Here is a 21,876-nt window from a genome sequence, read left to right as displayed (position 1 = left end):
CGGCTGAAGACTTGCAGGAGTACTCTCCTTATTCTGATTCTGATGTGGATGATTCTACTCCTTCTGCTTCTCCTCCTGAGGATTTTTCTTTTTCAGAAACTCTTCACTCCATGAGGGAGCATTTTAAGTGGGAAGGTCAGGACTTCTCTGATTCCAGGAAAAGGCTTAGGGAATTTTTGTTTTTACCCCAGCATAGGCCTTTGGCTATACCTCCTGATGTTCTTCATTCCACATTGCTGCAGTCCTAACCATTGGGGTAGTCCGCTGTCCAGTCGGCCCGAATACCAAAGTATATGGCTGACGTCGGTCAAGGCGCATTAGACTGATGTCAGGACGTCAGGGTACTAATGCGCATGACCGACGTCATATCCCCAGTCTTTTTTGCCGCATGGTCCGATGCAGAAGCAGTTTTGCGAGTGCAGGTTGGCGTTCTGAAATTTTCTGAAGTCGGAGTTTCAGACCGAATCGAAGTTGGCTAAGTACCCCGTTGGGAACATTTTGGTTTTTCTTGCCTCAGTATTTAACCGGATGTCAGAAAAGTGAATAACTGTATTTCTTGTGGGAAACAGATACCTCATAGGGATTACCATACTTTGTGTATACCTTGTTTAGGGCCTGAGCACGACGTTGTTGGATGCCGCTCTTGTGCTAGATTTAACAAACGCACTATTAAGAGAAGGTTAGACTGTGCCAGGTTAGTGTTTGGGAAGCGTTGTAATTATAAAATGCCGTCGGATGCTCCGGCCGCTTCCAAAAGCGCAAGGACAAAGCAGCAAAGCCTAGGGTTGAAGAACCGGCAGTCTCGGACGTCGGTTCTTTAGAAGGCCCAGTGGAGCCAGCAGTTTTGCCAGGAGTTTCTGTGGAGTCTCAGGCAGAGACTTTACTGTTACAGGATGTGCCCTCTCAGGAGGTAGGCCAGGCTGAGGGGGCTTCTCAGGTAAGTGTTCTTCCCTCTCTTCCTAAGGCAGTTAGAGCCTCTCCTTCTGTTTCCAAGACTTCTTTGAGAGGTAGGCCAAGTTTAGCTTCAGTGGGGGCTTCTCCTAGCACTTCAGGTTCTGTGCCTAAGAAACATATGCTTAAAATGGCAGAGGATTTGATTACTATGATTAGAGGTTCTATGCCCCCTCCTGATAAGAGGCCTAGGGTGGAGCCTGAGTTTGAGAGTTTTGAACAGTGTTCAGAGGCTTCTGAGTCTTCGGCTGAAGACTTGCAGGAGTTTCCTCATTATTCTGATTCTGATGTGGATGATTCCACTCCTTCAGCTTCTCCTCCTGAGGATTTTTCATTTTCAGAGACTCTGCATTCCATGAGGGAGCATTTTAAATGGGAAGGCCAAGATTTCTCTGATTCCAGGAAGAGGCTTAGGAATTTTTGTTTTACCCCAGCATAGGCCCTTAGCTATACCTCCTGTGTTGAATGTGGTAGAAGATGTTTTTGCAGAGGCTTCCCTGAACCCTGATTCTTTGCCTCCTGCCCCTGTTAAACCTGATAGGTACTATAGGGTGCCTGAAGCTCATAAGTATCTTTTAAGAGTCCTCGGCGGACCCAGAAATTGTTTCTCAGGGGCCTAAGGGTGTTAAGGCCTCGGTTGTTAAAAATCCTGTTCCCTCTGATAAAGAGGCAAGGGCTTTGGATAGATGGGGAAAGAAAGTGTATACTTCTTCCACTTTAGCCATGAGGGCGTTGAATTGTCAGTTTCACATGCTAAAATATCAAAATTATCTCCTTTCACAATTGAAATCTAAAGTGGATGCTCTGGCGGAAGGTATTGAGTGTAAAGAGTTGCTGGATTTAGTTCATGTGTCTGAACAAGTGGGTAAGCATTCTTTGCAATGTGGTTTTGATGCTGTGCAGGCCTCCTCGAGGGTGGCTGCCACTGGTTCTGTTCTTCGCAGGCACGCTTGGTTGAGGGATCAGAATTTAGCTGAGCATGTTAAGACAAGGATTTTGGATGCTCCTTTACAGTCTGATGTGTTGTTTGGTTCGCCTGTGGAAGCAGTTTTAAAGAAAATGGAGGACAAGGCTAAATCTATGCAGACTGTTAAAGATTTTTTGCAGGTGCAGCCTCCAAAGTTTAGCAGAAATTGGCCTACTAAGGGATGGACGTATCCTGCTTATGATTCCCAGTCTAGGGGTAGGTCTAGACGTGGTAGGGGCAGAGCTCAAGGTTCTTTTAGGCCTAGAACAGGGAGTTCTCCTGCTCAGACTTCTGGTGAGGGCAGGGGTCAGTCCTTTCGTAAACAAACCCAATGACCTGCCTTTCCAGCTGCCAGTTCATTCTCGTCTGGCAGCTCCTTTGGGAGGAAGACTGTCTCTTTTCAAAGAAAATTGGGATTTAATTACTCAAGACAGATGGGTTTTGGATATCATTCACCACGGTTACAGGTTTTATTTCCATACCTTGCCCCCTTTCAAAGGCATGCCAGACGTTCCTCCTCCACAAAGGAAAGAGGCTCACAAGCAAATTTCTCTGTTACTCCAAATAGGGGCCATTCAGCCAGTCCCTGTACCAGAAAGGGGCCTAGGATTTTATTCTCGCCTGTTCCTAGTACCAAAGAAGGGGAACACGTGGAGACCAATTTTGGATTTATCTATCCTCAACACTTATCTGGACATTCCCAAGTTCAAAATGTTGACGTTACAACAGCTTTTACCTCTGCTGGGCAAAGATCACTGGATGGTAACTTTAGATCTCAAGGAAGCTTACCTTCATGTGCCTATAAGACTAAGTTGCAGAAAGTATCTGCGTTTCGAGCTGGAAATTCTCATTATCAGTTCTCTGCATTGCCCTTTGGCTTATCTACTGCCCAGAGTATTCACAAAGGTTCTGGCTCCAGTGATAGCTTACTTCAGGCTAAAAGGAATTCAAATCTATCCTTATTTGGACGACTGCCTGATTCTGGCTCAAGAAAAGGAAGACCTTCTACAGCATTTGGAATATGTCATAGCAGTGCTAAGATGCCTAGGGTATTCTGTGAGCGAAATAAAGTCCAGTCTAGTACCCTCTCAAGACATGTGCTTTCTGGGTGTGAGACTGAATACAGCATCCCAGATGGCCTTTTTAACCCCGGACAAACAAAAGAATCTTTCCAGTTACTTCCATCAATTATCTCTTCAGTCCGGGCTGACTGCAAGGACAGTCCTTCAAGCCTTAGGGTTCATGGCATCTTGTATTCTGGTGCTTCCCAATGCCAAACTGCATATGAGGAAGCTGCAATGGTATCTCAAAATGTATGGACACAGCACTGCCAGGATTTGGACACTGTCATTCAAATAATACCTTGCATTCAAAAAGAATTTTTGTGGTGGGCTCAGGAATGTCACCTAAACAAGGGACTCTCTGTGACCCGGCCAGAGGCGAGTCAGATTTTAACGACAGATGCCTCGGACATTGCTTGGGGAGCTCATCTAAATGGAAAGTGGATACAAGACAAGTGGCCTGCCAGACTTCAGCATCTACATATCAACATGAAGGAGATGTTAGCAGTCCAGTTTGCATTAATGGCTTTCAAGGAGTTACTTCTTCCAGGGCAGGTGTTGATTCTAACAGACAACACAACTGTCATGTGGTACATCAACAAACAAGGGGGAACACCTTCTTATCTTCTATGCAGGCAAGCAATGATTTTATGGGAAACTGCGCTCAGTTTGCAGCTAACTCTTCAGGCAAGGTTTCTGCCGGGAGCACAGAACTCCTTAGCAGATGTGTTAAGCAGACAAATCATGGATCCCCACGAGTGGAAACTGGATCTTCATGTATTTCAGAAATTGACAGTGTCATGGGGAACTCCAGACATAGATCTGTTCGCTTCTCCACTAAACCACCAGCTGCCAAAGTTTTGCACAAAGGGGTTTCATCACACAGCTTGGAAAGTGGATGCTCTTTCTTTCAGTTGGAAAAATCTTCATGTGTATGCCTTTCCACCTCTGCCTCTTCTTCCAAAGGTGCTCCTAAAGGTCAGACAAGACAAGCCAAGGATGATTTTAATAGCTCCAGATTGGCCTCGAACCTCCTGTTTTGGATGTAGTGGAAGATGTTTTTGCAGAGGCTTCTCTTAATCCTGATTCTTTGCCTCCTGCTCCTGTTAAACCGGATAGGTATTACAGGGTGCCTGAAGCTCATAAGTTTCTTTTTAAGGGTCCTAGGGCAGACCCAGAAACTGTTAGCCAGGGGCCTAAAGGTGTTAAGGCTTCTGTTGTAAAGAATCCGGTTCCTGCAGACAAAGAGGCCAGGGCCTTGGATAGATGGGGAAAGAAAGTTTATACTTCTTCCACTCTTGCTATGAGGGCTTTGAATTGCCAGTTTCACATGTTGAAATACCAAAACTATCTCCTTTCACAATTGAAGTCTAAGGTTGATGCTCTGGCAGAAGGTATTGATTGTAAAGAGTTGCAAGATTTAGTACATGTTTCTGAACAGGTGGGTAAGCATTCTTTGCAATGTGGTTTTGATGCTGTACAGGCCTCGTCTAGGGTGGCTGCTACTGGGTCAGTTCTTCGCAGGCACGCCTGGCTGAGGGATCAGAATTTGTCTGACCATGTTAAAACAAGGATTTTAGATGCTCCTTTGCAATCTGACGTGTTGTTTGGTTCTCCTGTTGAGGCAGTTTTAAAGAAAATGGAAGACAAGGCTAAGTCTATGCAGACTGTTAAAGATTTTTTGCAGGTTCAGCCTCCAAAGTTTAGTAGAAATTGGCCTACTAAGGGGTGGACGTATCCTTCTTATGATTCCCAGTCTAGGGGTAGATCTAGACGTGGTAGGGGCAGAGCTCAGGGCTCTTTCAGGCCTAGAACAGGGAGTTCTCCTGCACAGTCTTCGGGTGAGGGCAGGGGTCAGTCCTTTCGTAAACAGACCCAATGACCTACCTTTTCAGCTGCCAGAGCCTTCTCGTCTGGCAGCACCTTTGGGAGGAAGGTTGGCACTTTTCAAAGAAAATTGGAATTTAATTACCCAAGACAAATGGGTATTGGATATCATACACCACGGCTACAGGTTTTATTTCCATACCTTGCCTCCTTTCAAAGGCATGCCAGACGTTCCTCCTCAACAAAGACTAGAGGCGCACAAGCAAGTTTCTCTGTTGCTCCAAATAGGGGCCATACAGCCGGTCCCTATGCCAGAAGTGGGCCTAGGATTTTATTCTCGCCTGTTCCTAGTACCAAAGAAGGGGAACACGTGGAGACCAATTTTGGATTTATCTATCCTCAACACTTACCTGGACATTCCCAAGTTCAAAATGTTGACGTTGCAGCAGCTTTTACCTCTGCTGGGCAAAGATCATTGGATGGTAACTTTGGATCTCAAGGAGGCTTACCTTCATGTTCCTATCAGACTAAGTTGCAGGAAGTATCTGCGTTTCCGAGCTGGGACTTCTCACTATCAGTTCTCTGCATTGCCCTTTGGCTTGTCTACTGCGCCCAGAGTGTTCACGAAAGTTCTGGCTCCAGTGATAGCTTTCTTCAGGCTAAAAGGAATACAGATCTATCCTTATTTGGACGACTGCCTGATTCTGGCTCAAGAAAGGGAAGAGCTTCTTCATCATTTGGAATATGTGATAGCAGTGCTAAGATGCCTAGGGTATTCTGTGAACGAAATAAAGTCCAGTCTAGTACCCTCTCAGGACATGTGCTTTCTGGGTGTGAGACTGAATACAGCATCCCAGATGGCCTTTTAACCCCGGACAAACAAGAGTCTTTCCCTTTACTTCCATCAACTATCTCATCAGTCCGGGCTGACTGCAAGGACAGTCCTTCAAGCCTTAGGGTTCATGGCATCTTGTATTCTGGTGCTTCCCAATGCCAAACTGCATATGAGGAAGCTACAATGGTATCTCAAAAATGTATGGACACAGCACTGCCAGGATCTGGACACTGTCATTCAAATAATACCTTGCATTCAAAAGGAATTTTTGTGGTGGGCTCAGGAATGTCACCTAAACAAGGGACTCTGTGACCCGGCCAGAGGCGAGTCAGACTTTAACGACAGATGCCTCAGACAAAGCTTGGGGAGCTCATCTGAATGGAAAGTGGATACAAGACAAGTGGCCTGCCAGACTACAACATCTGCATATCAACATGAAGGAGATGTTAGCAGTCCAGTTTGCATTAATGGCTTTCAAGGAATTACTTCTTCCAGGGCAGGTGTTGATTCTAACAGACAACACAACTGTCATGTGGTACATCAACAAGCAAGGGGGAACGCATTCTTATCCTCTATGCAGGCAAGCTATGATTTTGTGGGAGACTGCACTCAGTTTACAGCTCAATCTTCAGGCAAGGTTTCTGCCAGGAGCACAGAACTCCTTAGCAGATGTGTTGAGCAGATGAATTATGGATCCCCACGAGTGGAAACTGGATCCTCATGTATTTCAGAAATTGACAGTGTCATGGGGAACTCCAGACATAGATCTGTTCGCTTCTCCACTAAACCATCAGCTGCCAAAGTTTTGCACAAAAAGGTTTCATCCCACAGCTTGGAGAGTGGATGCTCTTTCTTTCAATTGGAGCAATCTTCATGTGTATGCCTTTCCACCTCTGCCTCTCCTCCCAAAGGTACTTCTAAAGGTCAGACAGGACAAGCCAAAGATGATTTTAATAGCTCCAGATTGGCCTCGACAGCACTGGTACCCATTACTGAGAAGTCTGGTACGGAAGCCTCCATGGCCTTTGCCTTCGATTCCACACCTGTTGTCACAGGAGGACAGCCATTTGCTCAATGTCAAACTTCACTCTCTGCACCTAACAGCCTGGCATATTCTGTTTTGAACCATAGTGGGCCTCCACTTCCTCAGCAAGTTTTGAATGTTATTTTGGAAGCTAGAAGGCCTAGTACAAGGAAAGTGTACGCAGACAAATGGAAGAGATTTTTATTTTGGAGTGCAGCAAAAGATTTTGATGTTTCTGAGCCTAATTTGTGTGTGGCTCTTCAATATCTTACTAAGTTACTAGACAAAGGTTTGTCTTTCTCTTCTATTAAAGTTCATGCTGCAGCAATTTCAGCTCACTATGATTGCGACCCACCATTGTTTTCTCATCCTTTGTTCAAGCAATTTCTTAGAGGGGCAAAGAATATAAGACCCCCACGAAGAGCTCCTACTCCTGCTTGGGATCTCAATTTTGTGTTGGAGAAACTCACTCTACAACCTTTTGAGCCTGCAGCTACTTCTGAGTTAAAATATTTGTCATGGAAGACTGCTTTTTTGTTGGCCATTACCTCTGCAAGAAGGGTTTCTGAATTGCAGGCCCTTATGGCAGTTGAGCCTTTTTTGATTTTCCATAAGGATAGGGTATCATTACGTACTAATCCTTCCTTTATGCCTAAGGTGGTTTCTAGTGTGGCTTTAAACCAAACTATTCATTTGCCTACTTTTTATGCAAATCCCCAAAATAAAGGGGAAAAGATTTTGCACACTTTAGATGTACACAGGCAGTTGCGTTATTTGGACAGAACTAAAGTGTTCAGGCAGTCTCAGCAATTGTTTGTTTCTTTTGCTTTGAGTTCTCAGGGCAAGCCTGTGTCAAAACAAACTATTTCTAAGTGGATTGGGTTTTGCATTGCTTTCTGTTATTCCCATCATGGCAAGGAGATTCCAGCTGGGATTAGGCCTCATTCCACTAGGGCTACTGCCACTTCGACAGCTTTTTTGAGGGGAGTGGCAACCAAGGATATTTTGGAGGCAGCTACTTGGAGTTCAGTGCATACCTTCTCTAGGCATTATCACCTGCCACTTTACTCTAAATCCAGGGCTGGTTTTGCCACTGCTGTTTTGCAGGGCATTCTGGCAGCTCCTGCTTCTTTGTAGTTTAGCCATCCTCCCTTACCTCTGCTTTGGGATTCTACCCAAGAGTAAGGACTGCAGCAATGTGAGATGAAGAACATAGTACAGTTTTGTACCTACCATAAATGTAGATGTTCGAAGATCCACATTGCTGCAGTCCAATACCCTCCCTCCTTCCCTCTGCAGTTAGAGGTGGTTGTGTGGGTTGGGTTGTACATTTTGTGTATATTGTATATATTGTACATATAATTAGTGCAAGGGTGGTTGGTTGGTTGTTTGCTGTCTTTTGGTTTTGACCTTTATTTTTAGGGTCTTCTGACATCTGGGGCAAGAAAAGACTGAGGATATGACGTCGGTCATGCGCATTTGTACCCTGACATCCTGATGTCAGTCAAATGCGCCTTGACCGACGTCAGCCTTATACTTTGATATTCGGGCCGACCGAGGACAGCGGACTACCCAAGAGTAAGGACTGCAGCAATGTGGATCTTCGAACATCTACATTTATGGTAGGTACAAAACTGTACTTTCTGTAAGGTTCTACTTCATCTGTAGAATTTTAGTCTTTTGACAGTTCCTCTAAAATTTCTATTACTACATTTCCCTGTGTCATTTCTACAATATTTTTTTGAATTTCATTTTCATTTTATCCCATTCCTTGTCTTTCCCTTTTGAAGACATTTGTACATTCCGTAGCAACTCTTAAATTGTTCTCCCTACTTATGCTTTAATATTTGCATATTAAAAAAGAGAGGATTTTAATTTGCCTTTTTAACTTTATTGCTAATGGTTGTATTACTTGCCGATCAATATTTCTACAAATATTTTACTACAGTTATGTAAAAAGTGAATGTTTCAGTGCTCAATTTCATTGCTGTATTTCTCTTGTCTTGGATCTTTTCTCCTTAGGCCACTGTTGAAAAGCAGTTGGACTTTTCTGGTAAGCAAATAAATATGTTTCTGAGATTGTGTAAGAGAATGCTGTGAAGGGGTGGCAGACTTAAACTACTACTTGCAAGAAAAATACCAAAGGAACACTTTATTGTGTCAGATGCATCCAAATTAAATTCATTAAGTATTCTTCAGTGCCGGTTTTGGATTGCATTGGAGCATAACTGCAGAAATATTTGTTGTTCGTGATTAAAGTATAATGAGCAAAAAGTAAGACCGGAATCCTACAATATATTATGTGGTAGGCAAAACATTTTCTCCTGTTTTAATCAAATTTTCCCCATTTTTCGCATATTTACAAACTAATCCTGAGGTGGAGCTCTAACACATCACTCGATGCACATACCCACCCATTCTTTTGGACACTTTAAAGGAATGGCATTTTACATATGTTACACCATTGGGATATGGGAAGAAGCTGAAACATTCTGTGAAATCCCACTTGGAAGGTGGAATGGAGTTTAGACAGAGCACAAAAGTTACCCCAGCCAAGAAATGAAAAAAACAAATGCTGTGCTGTTGTGCTCCACAGTAACTGCATTATTTTGACCACACATTTGCCAGTATTGCTACAGCTCACTGCTAGAGCAGGCCAACATTTACCATCAAGAAATGTAGTTTGAATTACTGTTTCCACTTTCACCATGATGTGACAGTTTAGATCAGCTGTATATTGAAAAAGGCTTTGTGTAACTTTCTTTTTTGACCCCCCAACAACACCCCTACGGCTTCTCTACTTGCACCCAATCAGCCATTCATTCACTGGGGAGAGAGCCAAGCATTCCCAGGTGAGACCTTTATACCCGTTTTGTTCTTCCAATGTGAGATTCTGGTTATAGCGGGTTGGCCAGCTTACTGGTTTGTGGACTGGCTTGCATACTCCCCTTCCCCTCAGCAGTCTGCTGCATGCTGACTCCATAAGGTGCTTGCCTACACATGCTGGATCCCTGTAGTAGGCACTCTGCATAGTGGTAGTTCATGGTCTCTGGGTCCATGCTCCATGGATGTTGTATTGAGTGCTCCTAATAGTTGTCATCCAACTGGCAAGCTAGAAACACCCCCCTCCTCCCCTGGATGAGTGAGCAGACAAAAGCAACTCAACTCTTCTCCCTCCCTGGCCAGCTCTTACAGATGCTCTAGTTGCTATTTCCACCCTGGTTGCCTGCTCCGTAGTTGGGGCTTTATTCCTTTATGCCTTGGAGCTGCCTGGTCTTTATGTAATCCTTGTAGACATTTTGTGAATCTTGTTCAGACTTATTGATTCAATCACAAAATCCTGTTGTACAGCAGTAACTTCTTTAAAGTCAAAGTAGTACAGGGTTATCCTCTGTTCGTTAACTGAAATCTAACAAAATGTAATCTTTACATAGCTACTGTGGAGGTCTTTTGACAGTAAATAATGGTAACGATACAGCAGTTGTTGTGTCTTTCGGCTTTTCCTGGTCAGGGGTCGCCACAGTGGAACTCCAGTCCGCTAATGATTGGCAGTGGATTTTTACGTGCCGAGTTGCCGGCCCTGACGCACAACCTTCAACGAAGGTACGCCCATTCACGCATGTCTCCACACAGAAGACACTCTAGCTGAGAATCGAACAGGACAACGTCTTACTGTGAGGCGACAACGCTACCGCAGCATAAAAACTTAATAGATGACGGTTTTCTTTTTAAACAAATTTATTGAATTTTTACTTGTGACATAGGTAAAATTACATTTATATAACCAGACCACCCAGCCAAAACGTACACATGGACACACAGAAGGCATGTAGAGTGGATCTCCATCAAGAATCGAACTGAAGCACTAAGTGCTGTAAGGCAACGATACTAATTTGTGCTTGCACTTTTCCCATAGGTCTTTACCGAGTGCAAATAATTATAATTTTGGTATTATGTTTCATTTATTGTAACTGGAGTGAACTTTTTCTTCCTGTACTAGTCAGTAGACTTTTGAGACCTTGGGTTATGATCATAAGGGCATCTTGCTTAGGAATTTCACTTCATTAGTTTGGATAAAGTTAGCCTCCAACAGCTTGTGTCCAGACTTGTGTAGTCAGGAACTTGGGAACATACGGAGACGGAGATTTAGCATTTCACCAACATGTTTTCTACCTTTGTAAGGAAATCATTCTTTGTTGCAAAACTTGTAAGTAGAGGCATGGCAACAAGTCATTGTCCCATTGTAGTCTGCCCTAAGACCTGTCACAGAGTACAATGTCCCCTTTGATGTGTACCCTACCAGGCATATGCAGCAGTTGGAGTGTCCACAGAGATTTCTGACAAAAGTAATTTAAAAAGGGTAGAAAACACACCCTATGCAGACCACCTCAAATCATTGTCCATATATTTATTTTCCTACAGACTGCTGAGAGGCAACTTGTACCTAGGATACAAAGATTCTTCTAAGCCTGCACTAATGGACCTGTTACGCATTTGGAAAACAGGTAGTATCAGGAACCACCCAGTTTAGGAACCAAAACCCAACTAGTAGCATAAGCAGCCCATGCTGTAGGGAGGGGTATCTGTTTCAGAGGCTCCTCCTTTTCTGGAACAGGCATCCATGTGAAGCAGAGTTCTTTCCTGCATTTATTCAAGCAGAACCTGGACCATTGGATGGGGAACTGCTAATATATCCCTGGTCTTTCACCCATGTCTCTCCTAGAGAGAGTGGGAGGAGGGGGCATGTAATTGTTTATCTACTTAAGAATGTACACCCTCTACAAAACGTTTTGGAACGACTACCTATCAAAGTTTACTTTGGGTAACTTAGCTAGGCTTAAAATGTCCCCTTGGGTCATTAGCCTAGTATTCTACTGTGATGTAGTACACAGCACAAATTAAAATCGGAATAATGTCCATTTTTGTTTTGAAAATATTTACATGGGGAACTATATAGTGTTTCAGACTTCTGATAGTATTAGTAGAATGTTTCAGAAAAATAATTTAAAAAAAGATATGACCTAAAATCAGATTGACAGCATGTGCTTTTATAGGGGGTGAACCTCTGTGTAAACTTTGGTATGATGCACACTCACTGTAGTAGTGATTTTTTTTTTTTTTTCCAAAATGTGCAAAGATATGTATTTTTATATAAAAGAGACTTTTATTGACATCAATCGTTCCACATAGTATTGATCAAATCCAGCTGTATACATCAGTCAGCAGTAACACTGGACTGGATGCAGCCTTTTAAAACTAACACTATACCCAATCAGTATAAAATTAAATTTATAAATGTATTGCTGTGAGTCTCTTAGGCATTGTTTCACCCTTCTGTTCTCTCTTGCAGAAAAGCATTTTATATGTATAGTTATATGTTATGTGATCCTATCTCGCCTACATTCTGACTGATGGGTTCGGAGCCGATCCCTCGGCTCCGACTCGGCACGCTTATGCCAAAGAGCGAAGTCTCTTATTGGCTGAGCTTACTATATCCCAGGATGCACCACTACCAGTCCCCCAGATCTCGTTTGCCGCTTCCCTGCGAAGACGTGGTCTCGAGCTGGCTGGGCTGAGTAGTTATTTTAACTAACTTTTTCTGTCAGTTTTTTGCTGTTTTTTGTCTCAAAAGCTGTTTTAACGGCTAACGCTCTTATTGTGTGTGTTTGGATTGTGAAGACTTGTTGTGTGATTGGGTTGAGTTTGATTTCGGCCCCTTCATCTAGGGCCTTCGGTCAGTCAACCCTTCTAAAACTTTACAGGGTTTCAGAGTTCCCTGTCATTTGCGCTCTTAAGCGATAACTGTAAGCCTATTTTTTTAGGTTTGTCATCAGTAAATCAGTAGTTGTATATTTCCTGTCAAAAGTTACTGGAATTGTTTACTATAATGTCTCAGACTCCTAGGCCTTGGGCTTTAAAAATGTTCAAAATGTGGTTTCAAAATGTCTATCACAGGCGATCATTCGCTCTGTGTGTATTGTTTAGGTGCAAAACACTTGCAGGAGTCTTGCAGCGTATGTCACGCTTTTTCCTCAAGGGTCCTCCAGGAGAGGAAAAATAAATTGATTCTTAAGGGTTAATTAAACCTTCCTTTGAAGAAGCCTTGGCATCCTCTCCTTCTCCGGCTAAAAGAAAAGGCGTCGGTTCCGACCAGTCCGTCGGATCCGACCGCCAAGAGACATAGGCAGGCCTCTCCTTGGCTCCAAAGACTTGGAGCCGAGGTCGAACGGTCTGCCTCGATGCCACCAGTATCGACTCCTCTGGCTTGAGCCGATGGCTGGGGCATCGAGGCGGGTCACCTTCGGCTCCATTGCCCTCGGGCCGACAAGGGTCGCCAGCTCAGACACTTCCTCCTCGGCGCGAAGTCCACCTCGGCACCGATGGAATCTGGTGTGTGTATTCCTCGGCGCCCGATACTCATCGAGTCGCCTCGAGCCGGTCCCCTAGCCCTTTGGGGCCGTTGGAGAGGCCGTCTCGAACCCGTTCTGTTTCCTCTCGGTCTTGAGAATGTCAGATTCTGATATAGACAGGGTGCTCCAAAGACTGTTCCAGTCCCCAGTCTTCCAAAAATTTGTTTCGGTTCCGACCCAGTTGGCTTCGAGCCGATGACCTTGGCCCACCCATTGCCATTCCTCCTCCGACTGCTTGGCTCCGTCGGAGCAGGTGCTGTTGGAGCCGGTGGAGATCTCAGGGTCGGCTCCGACCCTTACTCCAACCAGCCTTCGGGTCCGAGTTTGGTACGCGGACTTCTTCGGCTGGACCGGGGTGATGTTTGGGACCTATGCTTTCGGTTCCGAGCCTCCCCTCGGTGCTTCGGCTGCGGGACTTCCGTCGGCTATCACGGCTCGGAGACCGGACACTCCCAGGATTCTGGGGTCCGGCTTTCAGGGCCATGAGGAGTGCCTTGGCCAAGTCCTCTTGACCATCTCTCCGGCTTTACCGGCACCTTCCCTGGGCGTGGAGACTGGGTCTTTGGCAGTTCCCCTGTCCGTAGTCAGCGGAGCCCGAGGCCTGAGGTTACCCCCAGTGGGGTTCCCCTCCTCCTGAGGGTTCTTGAGTTGTCTTGGAGGAACCCCAAGGAAGAGATCGTGCAAGAGGAAGCACGTGGACTCCCCGAGTCTATTACATCAGACACTGATATGGATGATGCAGAGGGGTCCCAGTCGTCCTCGGATGATGTCTCATTTGCAGACATCTTAGAGATCCTCAAACAACGAGGCGGCTGGATATCCAAACCCCCTCTGCGGACGAGTCAGTGCTCCTCAAGGCCTTTGGGGCTCAGCCCTCCACCTCCTGGGTGTCTCCGCCCTTGACGAGCTTCTGGATTTAGTTTGTCGAAGGCGTGGGAACATCCAGATACCGTGGAACCAGTCCCTTCTCGTCCAAATAAATTTTGTCTGCTCCCCTGAGAAGGAGTTCCTTACTAAAGGCGTGGCTGTAGATGCCATGGTGGTGGCATCTGCTACACAACAGGGCGTGGCAGAGGCTTCAGCGTCCGTCCATCCTCCTAATAAGGAGTCTAGGAGTATGGACAGGTGCGGAAGCGCACCCTGACTTCAGCGGCCTTTACTTTAAGGTCTCTGAATTATTTGGCACATTTTACCAGGCTTCAGAGGGATCTGGTCAAGGAGTTGTCAGATTCCTCTCGGGTAACCTACCTGAGCAGCTAGCCCAGTCGGTTAGCTCTCAGTTGGCTATCCTTACGTCAATTTCTAACTCGTCCATGAGGCTCATTTCCTATGCGGCCGAAGGCGGGTAGAGCGGCAGGCACAGGCGTGGCTCTCGTGACAAGCCTGGCTCCGCTTGTGTCAGTTCGGAGGCCTTCAAGTCTTCCTTCGCCGGCGCTCCCTTTGATGGGTCCTCATTGTTTGGACCCAAGGTTAAAGACACCCTTACCGCTGTGAGCAAGAGGGAAAAACTTTATCTGCCGTAGGTGCCCGTTATTCCACTCCCTTTCGGCCTTACCCCAAGGCTAAAGGAGGGAAAATGTGGTTCCAAATCTCAAGTTTTTCTCCCAACAGCAGAAAGATTCCCCTTCCAGAGGCAGAGGGCGGGAAATTTTTCAGGGAGGCGCCGTCCCAGAGGCGGCAGAGGGCCCGCAATTCTGGAGACCTTGAGTCCTTTCGTGGCTCTTCAGCCTCCCACACGTCATGAGGGATTGCCCGGCTGTGCTGCTCGGAGCCAGTCGGGTGTCGTTGCCAAGCACCTAAAAGCCTGGGAGTCAATCACTCAGGACAGATGGGTGCTTCGGATCATTGCCGGAGGTTACACCATCCCATTCACATACTACCCCACCGTCCAAAAGAATCCCGGACCCACCACCCAGTCAAAGGGAAATGGCAGCCGCAGAAGCTTTAAAGCTGCTAGAAAAAGGAGTCATCCAACCGGTCCCCACAGACCAGATCGGATCAGGAAATTACTCCAGGTTCTTTTTAGTGCCAAAAAAGACAGGGGACCTGAGACCAATATTGGATCTCAGCAGACTGAACCAATCCGTCAAGAAATCCAAATTCCGAATGGTCACGTTACAATCCATTCTCCCATTGTTGGAGAAGGATGTTTGGATGTGCTCCATAGACCTCAAGGACGCCTATTATCACATACCGATACATCAGGCATCCAGAAGGTATCTGCGCTTCAGCCTGGGAGTCAGTCATTACCAATTTTGCGCTCTGCCCTTTGGTCTCACCACAGCACCCAGGGTGTTCACCAAGTGTTTGGCAGTAGTGACGGCTCACCTGAGAAGTCTTGGATTCCAAGTGTTTCCCTATCTCGACGACTGGCTCCTGACTGCCACCACCAGGCATCTACTAATGGACAACCTCAAAGCCACCATCTCCTGGGTATTACCCTGGGGATTACATTCAATTGGTCAAAGTCTGTCTTGCTGCCCTCTCAGCATAAAGTTTATAGGAGCAGAGATAGACTCAAGATTGATGGCGTCTTTCTTCCTGCCGAAAGGATCCAAACTTTACAGGGCCAAGTTCAAGCTCTGATCTCGAGATCCAAAGCCCCAGCCAGGATGGTTCTACAAGTTTTAGGCTCAATGTCTGCCATGGTTCTTTTAGTTCCTCTGGCAAGATTACACATGAGGATTCTTCAGTGGCTATTGTCAACTCAATGGTCCTTTCAGGATCTTCCCTCAATCATCACATCATGATTACGGATATATGCAAAAGGGACCTTCGCTGGTGGCTTCAGACATCCAATTTGGATCAAGGAAAACCCTTTGTTCTTCCCTCTCCAGTGGTTACCCTGACGACAGATGCCTCCCAGATAGGGTGGGGGGGGCATTGTCTGGGCAGGCTAGTTCAGGGCTCCTGGCTTCCAGGCGAAGCTCTTCTCCACATCAACGTGTTGGAGATGAGGGCTGTACTTCTATCCCTACAAGCCTTACACAAGTTTCTTCCTCAGGGCATCATCGCCATCCACACAGACAACATGTCGGTGGTTTGGTATCTGAACAAACAAGGAGGGACCAGATCATACCCCCTTTGCAGAGAGGCCATGAGAGTATGGGAATGGGCTGTAGCTACCAACCGCTTCTTGGTAGCGACCCACATCCCGGGAAAGTCAAATGTATTGGCAGACAAATTAAGCAGGACAATTCTCTCTCCTCACGAGTGGTCTCTAAACCACACAGTAGCAGCTCAGGTTTTCAAGAGATGGGGGCCGCCGTGCTGCGACCTATTTGCAACTCCACAAACGCCAAGTGCCAAAGGTTCTTCTCCTTGATCCCACATCAGGAGTACCAGCCATGGATGCTCTAGCACAACCTTGGCCAACAGGGCTACTTTATGCCTTTCCTCCAATTCCACTTCTTCCCAAAGTTATTCAAAAAGCTTCTCAACTGGGGTCTTCAATGATACTGATTGCCCCATACTGGCCTCGTCAGATATGGTTTCCTTACCTGAAGAAGCATGCAGTGGACGATCCGTGGACCTTAGACCTAATTCGGACTTGCTAATCCATCAGTCGGGACATCGGCATCAGTCCCTTCAATCTTTGAAATTGACAGCTTGGCTCCTCCACTTCCGACCTTAGTTAGAAGGCACACACTAGACCGGAAGTTGTTCACATTTTATCTTGCCCACAAACCCACCACTAACAAATTGTACCTCAGTAAGTGGAAGAGGTTTGCTATCTGGGCTCAACTCAAGGGCTTAGACCCTATCACTGCTCCTGTCCCAGAGGTTTTGAAATTCTTAACATCCCTGTTTAATCAGGGATCTTCTGTCTCAACTATTAAAGTCCAACTAGCGGCTATCTCTAAATTCCACGAATCCATGGATCCTCCTTTGATGAGCAGCAGACTATGCAAAACGTTCATTAAAGGTGCGAGCCTATTAAGACCACCAATTTTTCATCCTGCATCTCCGTGGGATCTTGATTTGGTGCTTGGCATTAACATCTCCCCTTCGAACCGGCTGCTACATGCGAGTTAAAATATCTGTCTTGGAAAACTGCATTCTTAGTTGCAATTACTTCTGCAAGAAGAGTTTCAGAGCTTCAAGCCCTGTCTATTAAGCCACCGTACTTGATTTTCCACAAGGATAGAGTATCACTTAGGCCTAATCCATCCTTTGTCCCAAAGGTCTGTTCTAGTTTCTGTCTCCAACAATCTCTAGAGCTACCAGTTTTCTTTCCAAAATTCTCCAATGAAGCAGAATACACTCTCCATAAATTGGATGTTCACAGGCAATTACGCTTCTATTTAGACAGGACTCAGCAACTTCGTAAGTCAGACCAGTTGTTTGTGTCCTTCTCAGATAGTAGCTTTTGTGATGGTTTGGCCCAATTTATTATCTCAAAATGGATCAGAGATTGCATAACTCAGGCTTATTCTTCTTCGAATAAGCAACTTACAACATCTATCAAAGCTCATTCTACCAGAGCTATGGCTACTTCTATAGCTTTTCATTCCAAGCTCGCTATATCGGAAATTTGTGCTGCGGCTACTTGGTCCAATCCGCACACTTTTATTTCCCACTACAAATTGGATGTGGCATCTAAAGGACGAGCATCATTTGGTTCCACGGTACTCAGGAGTGTTTTCCAGTGAGCCACCCAGGATTCAGGTGCTAGGGACGCTGTCCCATCAGTCAGAATGTAGGCGAGATAGGATCACATAACATCTTTTAGTTATGTACTCACCATAACTTCAGATGTTTGGGATCCATCTCGCCTACATTCCTAATACCCACCCTCCTTCCCCCTGCCTTGGAGATCAGAAGAGATTGAACGGTTTTGAGTTCTACTGTTTATCTTGTTTCATCTGACGATGTTATATAAGCAGGGCGTGCATGTGTGCATGTATGCGGACAAACTAGATCTGGGGGACTGGTAGTGGTGCATCCTGGGATATAGTAAGCTCAGCCAATAAGAGACTTCGCTCTTTGGCATAAGCGTGCCGAGTCGGAGCCGAGGGATCGGCTCCGAACCCATCAGTCAGAATGTAGGCGAGATGGATCCCAAACATCTGAAGTTATGGTGAGTACATAACTAAAAGTTTCTTTATTGTAACTTGTTGTTCTGTGTGAAAATTTATTGTACTTTTTTTCATTTTTTATATTTTCCCCTAACAGATTTTTTTTTTCAATTGAATTGTACAGGTTATAGGTCGCATTGAATTGTACAGCTTATAGGTCCCATTAAAGGTGGGAAAAGTTTTGAAATGATTTATTGTGGTCTCTTTTTTTTCGATCTCAAAAACCTGGCACTTTAACAAGGGTGTGTACCCTTTTTATATCCACTGTATATGGCTGTACTTTGCTCCATTGAAAGCTCGTTTCACTGAATTTGAATTACCTTGACCAAATCGCTGAAAGCTCAAATTACTGAAAACTTATTTCACCGAATCAAAGAACTGGCATTGTGTAGAGTACTTTAAGGCAAGTAACTGGTATATGCCCTTTTCCCCACTGTAGTGCGATCCTGGAGTTGGTATATATAGTTGGGGGTGTGGGGGGCACAGCATCCCACCTAGTTTGGTTTTATATTTCACCGAAAGCTTCAAAACAATACATTTTAAACCATAGACATGCATACGTACAACACCAATGACGAACTCTTTCCAGAAGACAATATATACCCAAACTAAGTAGGGGCTATGCCCACCACAGCCCCCAATGTGGAGAGCTGTGCCCCCTATACCCCCTAACTATTATATACTAACTCCAGGATCGCACTAGAGTGGGGAATGGGGCATATACCTTTTACTTGCTGTACAGTATTCTACACAGTGCCAGTACATCACTTCAGTGAAATGAGTTTTTAGTAATTTGAACTTTCAGCGATTTGGTCAGGGTGAATTCAAATTCAGTGAAATGAGCTTTCAATGAAACAAAGTAGACATATATATATATATCTATATATATCTATATATATCTATATATATCTATATATATCTATATATATCTATATATATCTATATATATATATATATATATATATATATATATATATATATATATATAAATATAATGTGTATATAGGTTGGTCCTAGGCTATCGGCCCTAGGGCCTGTACAGTCCTAGCCATAACAATTCCCTGGATATTTCTTCCCACAATATTTACTTCCCTGGACCCCTGTCTAGCAGGGCGACTGACAGGATCCCTGGGATGAATTTCCTATCTCCCATCCAATCGTCAAGGTTCCTTTTGAAGAGGGCCAAGGAGGCGCTCTGCTTGACATGTATGGGGAGTCTCTGGGTCAGGTACCTATCCCTCCAGCATGTTTTGTTCATTGTGATGACAAGGTTTAGATCCCTGGAGCGTGTGGCTCTGAGGGATTGGGATTTCTTTACGTGGAGCATGTCCAACAGCTCAGGGTTTGACATGGCCTTGTATCTTAAGCAGAGATCGCCTCTGAGTAGACGATATGCCACAGAGTATAGCTGGAGTTTTTTGACGGTCAGCATAGGGCATCTGCTTTAGGCCTGTTATTCTTTATATATATACATATATATATATATATATATATATATATATATATATATATATATATATATATATATATATATACGCACACACACACACACAGATGTATAGATATCTATAAATATAGATATTGAGATATATAAGCATATTTATTTTTCGTTTTTATGATTTGTATGTAAGTAGACTTTTTCCCCTTTATTTTTGAACAGGTGGGGGGTCAAAACGGCTGCTGGTGAGATTTGTATAACTTCTTGATTTTGAAGGTTTGCACCTAGAACTGTAGAGATGGCTTTCGTGGCATCACAGGGCCCTACCGTAGTCGATCAGACCACCTTGATGAAGAAATATCTGCAATTTGTGGCTGCACTGACTGATGTCAACACACGTGAGTACCAGCATATATTTGAATTCTGTACTACAAGTAATTGCTGTATTGCCCACATCTTATTGACTTGAATGCAGTAACTACATAATTCAGTTGACGTTTCACATTTAGCAAGTTGTCAAACCATTAGTGCATTTCTCTTTTAAATACAAATGATGTGACTGACAGAAGCAAAGTGATGTTAGTGAGAACCTTTGAACCCATGAGAAGCGTATATGCATTGATTTTGTGTGTGTGTGTGTGTGTGTGTGTGTGTGTGTGTGTGTGTGTGTGTGTGTGTGTGTGTAAAACATTGTCTGTCTTGAGGATGTGTGTGTATGAAAACTGCATATTTAAAGGGTCCTGATTACGACACTGATAAGATCTGATTGCTTCTGCATTTGAGTTTCATTACGTTGCTTTAAATATTGCAATTAATAAACAGTCCCCCCATGTGACTAGCAGAAGCAAAGTGATATTATTGAGAACCTTTGAGCCCTTGAAGCATATATGCAGTGTGTGTGTGTGTGTGTGTGTGTGTGTGTGTGTGTGTGTGTATACATGTGAGATCAGTGCATACTAAGGGTATTGATAATCAAACTGATAAGATCTGATTGCTTCTGACTTTGCCTTCCATTTTTACAAACATGCAACAAATTTTTAACAACAAAAGTGATTTTTTTTTCTTGTCCTCCCCCAACTTTATAGCTAATGAGACCAAGCTGAAAATGATGCAGGAAGTCAGCGAGAATTTTGAGGTAAGCTGTGTGTATTTACTTGTGAGTGCAACAGTAAGTGTTTGTAGATTTTTCCTTGCATTTTGAGCTGTGGTACTGTAACAAATGTTGTTCATCTGCCATTCTGGGCAAGCAGTTGTAGTGAATGATAGTAGTTCTTAGTTAACTATGTTGGTAGGCTTGTTTTTAAACCTTTTACAGCCACACTAGGGGCATAAGGCAGACCGTGCAAAATCTGTATTGTGCATTGTAATCGTACGCTTCAGACATGCTGTAAAAATTTCATGAGGTGGTGCCTTTCCACAAAAATAGGATGTTGTCAATAATGTATCTGTACAGACTAGTTCTATTTAATCCTTGCAGTTGGATGAGGGTCTCATCCTCCCATGTGCTAAGGACGAGGTTTGTGTATGCGGGTTTTTTTTCCCCCCATGGCTACTCCTTGTTTTTTGCTGGACAATTTCTTTGAATACAAAGAAATTGTTGCTGAGCACTACTAAGAGCAATTTTTTAATAATTTTGCTTATCAACGGGTGAACTGGGTGTGCCTGTGTAGGTAGCTGCATACCAGTTCAGTGCCTTCCTAGTGAGGGATACCAGTATCTAGGGCTACTATGTCTCTGGTGACCCGTATGTGGTTGTTGGCTTCAATTTTGGTCTGGTGGAGTAGTAGCCATGAATACTTGAGGTAGAATTGGGATTCCTGACCTACTGGGTTCAGGATGGAGTCCAGGAAGTCTGAAATGTGCTCTTGTTTTTGTAATTTTGGAAGAACCTGTGTGTCTGAATGGGGGTCGGAGGTGTCCTTTTGGCTCTTGGGGATTATGGACATCCTCCCTATTTGGAGGTTATCTTCTTCCATGAATTGGAATTCCAGCTGGGAAATGGCTTCCTCTTCTAGTAGTTTGAGTGTAAGGTCAGTTTGTTGGAAGGCTTCCCTTACTGTATCAGTGGTGACTAATGCATAGCATTCGTCATCTTGGAGCCCTGATTTCATCTTGAGGTAAACCTTGTGGTTCATTATGACAGTGCCCGTGCCTTTATCTGCTTTCATGATCCGGAGTTGGGGGTGGGCTTGGATCTTGCAGAGGGCAGCTCGTTAGTCTTTGGGAAAGGTTCAGCCATTTATGTTGAGGTTTCTTGCTCAGGGTGGTCCTAATCTCCTGCTTGC

The 21,876-nt window shown here is 44.5% G+C and overlaps 1 protein-coding gene across 1 annotated transcript in view; it reads left to right on the top strand.

Moving 5' to 3' along the window:
• The window catches only part of LOC122816707 (transformation/transcription domain associated protein), a gene marked incomplete in the record, with an annotated part of 2,794,447 nt that overhangs the window by 59,000 nt on the left and 2,713,571 nt on the right, over positions 1-21,876 (top strand). Inside the window, 2 exon segments of the mRNA XM_044089697.1 lie at positions 19,814-19,989; positions 20,677-20,726. Coding sequence (XP_043945632.1) covers positions 19,890-19,989; positions 20,677-20,726 — 150 coding nt within the window.

This window comes from Protopterus annectens, chromosome 12.part0 (assembly GCF_019279795.1).
Source record: "Protopterus annectens isolate FY-2018-M chromosome 12.part0, PAN1.0, whole genome shotgun sequence".
NCBI lineage: Eukaryota > Metazoa > Chordata > Ceratodontiformes > Protopteridae > Protopterus > Protopterus annectens.
Note: the sequence above shows the minus strand (reverse complement) of the source record. Positions and strands in the feature narration are given on the sequence as shown.